The sequence below is a fragment of the Oryctolagus cuniculus genome, chromosome X (genome assembly GCF_964237555.1).
Source record: "Oryctolagus cuniculus chromosome X, mOryCun1.1, whole genome shotgun sequence".
NCBI lineage: Eukaryota > Metazoa > Chordata > Mammalia > Lagomorpha > Leporidae > Oryctolagus > Oryctolagus cuniculus.
In genome coordinates, this window is record NC_091453.1 from 112830415 (window position 1) to 112837142 (window position 6728).

Here is a 6728-nt window from a genome sequence, read left to right on the forward strand (position 1 = left end):
TAATAAGCTTGCTTTCATTGATAAAATAATTAGGTAGATAAAGAAACGCTCATGTTGCAGAACCTAAAGAAATAAAATTAAAAAAAATAAAAACAGTCCAAGAAGGTCAGCTTTGTGTTTTGGGTGTCAGATGAGAAGTTATGGGAGCTGCTAAATTCACCCCTCGTGAATTCAATGAAATATTGCATGATGCCTGGCTAATTAACCTCCAGGAAGGAGTGGCACATCTATTTGCCCAGTATAATCTGGATCATTCCATAGCTGGAAAGATAAAGGGCATGAAGATCAGATCTTGATTATCGAACATAGCTAATAGCAGGTTTTAGATCCACGAAAAAAAACTGTTCCTTTAAGTTTGATCACTTATGAAAACAAGCAAGTGACTCCCAAGGCAAAAGTAGATGGGGGCCTGAAGTTGTGAAGAAAATTCTAGGACCCTGCTTTAAGAGCCTGTGTGAAAAACCACTGTTCCAGAGGCTTTTCTACTGTTTTTCTAAAACGATAGATGAGCAATAGACTGTTATGGCATATATTGAAAACCCCCAGTTTCAATGTAAAAACATCTTGAACGGTCATTGGAAGTCAGAATGGAAGTTCATCATCCAACCCATGTGGCCCAGAGTGCTAAAGATTCAGGTTTACTCTATCAAAACAGGCAGCGTTCAGTTTACTAGTCATAAAGATGTGCAGGATGTACAACTGTTTTGAAAGAAGTACAAACTCCTGGGGCTGGCGCTGTGACGCAGCGGGTTAATGCCTTGGCCTGAGGCGCCGGCATCCCAAATGGACGCTGGTTCTAGTCCCGGCAGTTCTCTTCTGATCCAGCTCTCTGCTATGGCCTGGGAAAACAATAAGAAGATGGCCCAAGTCCTTGGGCTCCTGCACCCGCATGGGAGACCCAGAGGCGGCTCCTGGCTTCTGGCTTCGGATCGGCGCAACCACCCATTGCAGCCATCAGGGGAGTAAACCAGCAAATGGAAGACCTCCCTCTCTCTCTCTCTCTTTCTACCTCTCTACCTCTCTCTCTCTCTCTCTCTCTCTCTCTCTCTCTGTCATTCAAATAAATAAAATAATAAAACATATTTTTTATTTTAACTTTTATTTAATAAATATAAATTTCCAAAGTACAGCTTTTGGATTCAGTGGCTTTTCCCCCCCCATAACACAAAGTGTAAAGTACTGTTTGATTACTAGTTATACCATTGATTCACATTGTATAACACATCAGGGACAGAGATCCTACATGGGGGGAGTAAGTGCACAGTGACTCCTGCTGTTGAGTTAACAAGTCACACTCTTATTTATGGCATCAGTAATCACCCTAGGCTCTTGTCATGAGTTGCCAAGGCTATGGAAGCCTTTTGAGTTTACCAACTCTGATCTTATTTAGACAAGGTCATAGTCAAAGTGGAAGGTCTCTCCTCCCTTCAGAGAAAGGTACCAACTTCTTTGATGGCCCATCATTCTTTCCACTGAGATCTCATTCCCAGAGATCTTCCTTTTTTTTTTTTTTTTTTTTTTGCCAGGGTGTCTTGGCTTTCCATGCCTGAAATACTCTCATGGGCTTTTTAGCTGGATCTGAATGCCTTAAGGGCTGATTCTGAGGCCAGAGTGCTGTTTAGGGCATCTGCCATTCTATGAGTCTGCTGTGTATCCCACTTCCCATGTTGGATCGTTCTCTCCATTTTTATTCTATCAGTTAGTATTAGCAGACACTAGTCTTGTTTATGTGATCCCTTTGACTCTTAGACCTATCATTATGATCAGTTGTGAACTGAAACTGATCACTTGGACTAGTGAGTTGGCATTGGTACATGCCAACTTGATGGGATTGTATTGGAGTCCCCTGGCACGTTTCTAACTCTACCGTTTGGGGGAATCATTTAAAAAACAAAAACTACAAACTCCTAATGGCTTTATTAAATCAAAGAGTATGCAGCAAATCAGTCTCAGACATCAAATAGTAAAAACTATTGAACAATGTCAGGGGCCAGATTAAACACCTTTTGTTGTCAGCTTCCAGTTACCTAGAACAAATTGATTACTGTAAATTTCAGCAACAGAATTGACAATGAAGCACAGAATGCTTAAGGGCTGGCTGTAGGATTCTATAGTCTGTGGAATGAAAAGCAGTCAGTGTATGAAGCTAATAACAAATAAATGACTTATAAATAAGAGTCATAGTTTCCAGAGGATTTCAAAATTACTAGGTTTTCAGGGCCAGGGTTGTGGCATAGTGGGTAAAGACCTCGCCTGCAATGCATGCATCAGCTATGGGTGCCAGTTCATGTCCCGGCTGCTCCACTTCCTATCCAGTTCCCTGCTAATGTGCTATTGAACAGAGCAGGAGATGGTCCAAGTCCTCAGGCCCCTGCCACCATGTGGGAGACCGGGATGAAACCCTCTCTCCTTTCTCTCTCTCTCTCTCTCTCTTTCTCTCTCTCTCTCTCTCACACACACACACACACCCACACACACCCCCACACACACTACACACACATACACACACACTGCATCTGCCACTCTCTGTAATTCTGCTTTTAAAAATAAATATAAATCTTTATTTTAAATTACTGGATTATCGGGCCCATAGTCTAAATAGTATTGCCTTGATTCATTTGTGTTCTACGCTGTGTAATTTTCTAGTCTCTCTAAATCACCTTGTAAACATTTTATTACAATTCTCCCACATTTAACATTAGAAAGATCCATCCCAGAGTCATGCTATTGTTTAGAAAATTTTCCTAGCCATGAAGACCTGTTACTCTTAAAGATAGGTAGAGATCTCCGTGAGTGAGATCCCAGTGGAAAGAACGGGTCATCAAAGAAGGAGGTACCTTTCTCTGAAGGGAGGAGAGAACTTCCACTTTGACCATGGCCTTGTCTAAATATGATCAGAGTCGGTGAACTCAGGGGGCTTCCAAAACCTTGGCAGCTCATGACAAGAGCCTAGGGTGATTACTGATGCCCTAAACAAGAGTGTCAATTTGTTAAGTCAACAACAGGAGTCACTGTGCACTTACTCCTCATGTAGGATCTCTGTCCTTAATGTGTTGTCCAATGTGAAGTAATGCTATAACTAGTACTGAAACAGTATTTTACACTTTGTGTTTCTGTGTGGGTGCAAACTGATGAAATCTTTACTTAATATATACTAAATCGATCTTCTGTATATAAAGATAATTGAAAATGAATCTTGATGTGAATGGACTGGGAGAGGGAGCGGGAGATGGGAGGGGTGCGAGTGGGAGGGAAATTATGGGGGAGGGAAGCCATTGTAATCCATAAACTGTACTTTGGAAATTTATATTTACTAAATAAAAAAAGAAAAATAGATAGGTTGAATGTTTAGTGTTTTTCTGACTATCCTTCAAGGCACTTCTGGTACTTCAGTGGTCTATATAGATCTACCAACAGTTAAAGAGACTATGCTGCAAACTGAAGCTAAATGGAAGCATTATTCTCCCTTCTACTGCTTTTATAGTCATTTATGTATCTCCTAACTCTAACGTTCAAACGTCTGGTCTGGTCGACAGGCCCCGTTTAGGGCAAAGGAAGTTTTCTGGAAACTCCATCCTAGTCACCTTCTCCAGCAAAGCTGTTTTTAAATCAGGACCGGCTCCACATGCCTGCACAGGAACATCTGTGCTCCTGTCCCTTCCCTCATGCTCCCTCTCCCTTCTACAGCATTGCCACTGTCGTTACACACACATGCATTTTCCACGTCCTTGAAATAGTCCAGAACTGCTGACGTGCTGTGCAAGGAGCACAGTATGAAATTTAGGGGAAAAACAGGTGTTGAAGGGATAATAGGTGTCTCGTGTTTCATAATTCGTGGCAGGATTGTGCCATAGACAAGTGATTGAACTAGGTAAATCACACACCGAATTTTACTGCAGGAAATTAAGGTATTTATTTGCATTCAACCCTCCGTACAGTAGCTGCTCAGGGTGTAATTACTTTGCGCTAGTACTTGGGGTTGGCCTGTAATGTTGCAGAGTCAACACCTCTCTGGCTGAGACACACGACCGAGTTGCACCATGTGTTCAGAGACCCTCCCTCAAAAGGCAGCCAGAGCCCAGATCCGCAAAGGGATGCGCAAGGGCGCGGAGTGAGGGAGGACGAAGGGCGACGCCCCCGGACTCGCTAACTTCCCCAAGTGGAACCAGAAGCTGTCCAAGAGCAGCAGACCCCAGCCTCGCCACACGCATCTGGGGTGTCGCGTTCCTCCGCGGCTCCCCGCCTTTCGCCCGCCGCCCGCCGCCCGCCTGGGACCGCCCCCTCCCGCCTCCAACTCCGCCTCCTCCAGGGCTGGCCACGCCCCCGGCCGCCCCTATCCCGCCCCCTGCCGCGCCTCCCTCTCCCCCCGCCGCTGCTGGCTCCCGACACGCGCCTGCGCCGTGCCGACCGCTCGGCCTGGTGGGCGGGCCCGCGCGCCGCCCGCAGCCCGGCGCGTGACTCCGCCCACACCCGCCCCTCCCCGGGCCCGCCTCCGCGACGAGTCCTCGCCGCGACGCCCGAGCGCAGCCTTCCGCGCAGCCCCGCCAGCCAGCTCGGCGCGATGGACAATCGCATGCGGCTCGTGAAGGCCCTGCTGGCCCGGCCGCTGCGGCCCGCGGCGCGTCGCTGGAGGAACCCGATCCCCTTTCCCGAGACGTTTGACGGCGACACCGACCGGCTGCCGGAGTTCATCGTGCAGACGGGCTCCTACATGTTCGTGGACGAGAAGACGTTCTCCAGCGACGCGCTCAAGGTGACGTTCCTCATCACCCGCCTCACGGGGCCCGCCCTGCAGTGGGTGATCCCCTACATCAAGAAGGACAGTCCCCTCCTCAGTGATTACCGGGGCTTTCTGGCCGAGATGAAGCGCGTCTTTGGCTGGGAGGAGGACGAGGACTTCTAGGCCGCCGGAGCCTCGGGCCCGGGGCCGGCTGCCCTGGGGAGGGTGGGCTGCCCGCCGGCCGCCGCCAGGGTCGCCGCGGGCGGCCCCCGCCGCGCTCGCGCCCGAGTCGAGTCCCGCCGCCCCCCTGCTCCCCGAGTCGCCGCGGCGTCCCCTCGCCCCCGCCCGCCCGCCCGCGTCGTGCTTGCCTTTGTTCCAGGAATAGCGCTCCAGGCTGGCGCTGCTGCCTCTGGGCCTGGCTCTGGACAGCGCCGCCGCCCTGCCCGCTGCCGCCGGCCCGGCCTGTGCCCTGCACCGGGGGCCGCCGTCCGGCCCTCGGGCTGCAGGCTGGGCCCCCGCCGCGCGGCCGACGACCAACCACGCACCGCCGGCCGCCCCCCGCCAGCCCGCATCGCTCTGCCCACGCACCTGCGCCGCCGCCGCCGCCGCCGCCGCCGCCCCCGGCCTCCCGCCGACAGACTGCTCTTCTGAGCCACCTGGACTCCCCTCCGAGGGGTCTGGGCTGGCCGCGGCCCTCGGACCCCGACTCCGACAGCCGGCTGCCCGGCGGGGCCAGCCGGCCTCCCACCATGAGTGAGGCCGCGCCCCCTCCTCCCAGAGACACCTTGAGGGTCTGGGCGCTGAATCGCGCCTGTCACGTCCTCCCGTGGACATGACAGTAGTTCTCCCCGCCCCCCCGAGTCCCGGTTCTTCCGAACGTGCAGCTGTCTCTCTGATGTGTGCCTTGTGTCCCACACTATGACCCTGTGGTCTTCGCGGCTCTTTTACACTACCTGTACAGAAGTCTTTCCATTCTTTCAATAAATGTCAGACCCTGTCCAATAAGAAACTGCGTTCACTGAGTGTGCCACCTTTCCCTCCGTGCTCCTACAAAGCGGGTCTGTATCTTGTTCAGAAACCGCATGACCTGTTTCAGTGTTTCTTTGGACCATCCTAAATCAAGATTCCACTCCTGCCGTGGTCCTGGGGATGGAGAACCTACCACTGAGCATTCTGTCGCTGGTGCTGAATCCTATAATGCTATTAGAAATGTTTCATAGCTCTTTGGAAATGAATCTTTACTTCTCTTTTTTTCCCCTAGGTGATTTGAGAATTCATCCATAAGGGTTCATTGAAATGATTTCCTTATTTCTCAAAAGTTATTTGAAAGCCCAAGTCTCAAATTGTTATAAAATATAAAATTTATACACTCATTGTTTCTAAGCAGCTGTGAAAGTTTTATTTACTCTGATTTTTTTTATTTTCATTTTCAAATCCCAAGAAACATTTTGAACATTTTCTTAGTTTCCAGTGATGCTGTGCACTTCTGCAAATTCCCAAGGGATCACCAGTGAGGTGAGCTAACTAATGTGAAAAGGCAGTCTGAGTGACTGGCCAGTTAAAAGGGGGAGCCAGAGGATGTTTTAGCCCTGTGTTATTCTCCCCCAAACTATTAAAAGTAAAGCAATCAAAAATCTCCTAATTGACTCTTTCTCGCCATAGCTATGTTTAACTGAATCACAGAATAATCAAATTCAATAATCAATGGAAACAAAGTAGGATTTTTCCTAAAAGAGGTAAAATTCTTTTTAAAAAAATGCTTTATATTTTAGCATCTTGAGCAAAATAATTACATTTAGACATTCTCAGTTACTGTGTAAATATTTTGCTTACAGGAAATATTATAATTGTTGACTAATTGTATGCCAAGTGGTTTAGTATGGACATTAACCTGTATGGTTCTCATAATCCCTAATCATTCCTTTCAGAATTTATTTAATCCTCATCAATATTGTTCACTTATCAATACATTAATAAATATTTTTAAAGCACACAAAAAAGTCCATTA

The 6728-nt window shown here is 48.5% G+C and overlaps 1 protein-coding gene across 1 annotated transcript; it reads left to right on the forward strand.

The window, feature by feature from the left end:
* The first annotated feature begins 4469 nt into the window (after positions 1-4469).
* On the forward strand, positions 4470-5729 carry LOC100355826 (retrotransposon Gag-like protein 8B). Its single transcript, XM_002720318.5, has one exon. It carries the CDS (start codon positions 4562-4564, stop codon positions 4901-4903), a length of 342 nt encoding a protein of 113 aa, XP_002720364.1. The 5' UTR covers positions 4470-4561; the 3' UTR covers positions 4904-5729.
* The last annotated feature ends 999 nt before the right edge of the window (positions 5730-6728 follow it).

Coding starts and splice junctions, on each gene's coding strand:
- LOC100355826 (XM_002720318.5), top strand. CDS start 4,562: ATGGACAATCGCATGCGGCTCGTGAAGGCCCTGCTGGCCCGGCCGCTG.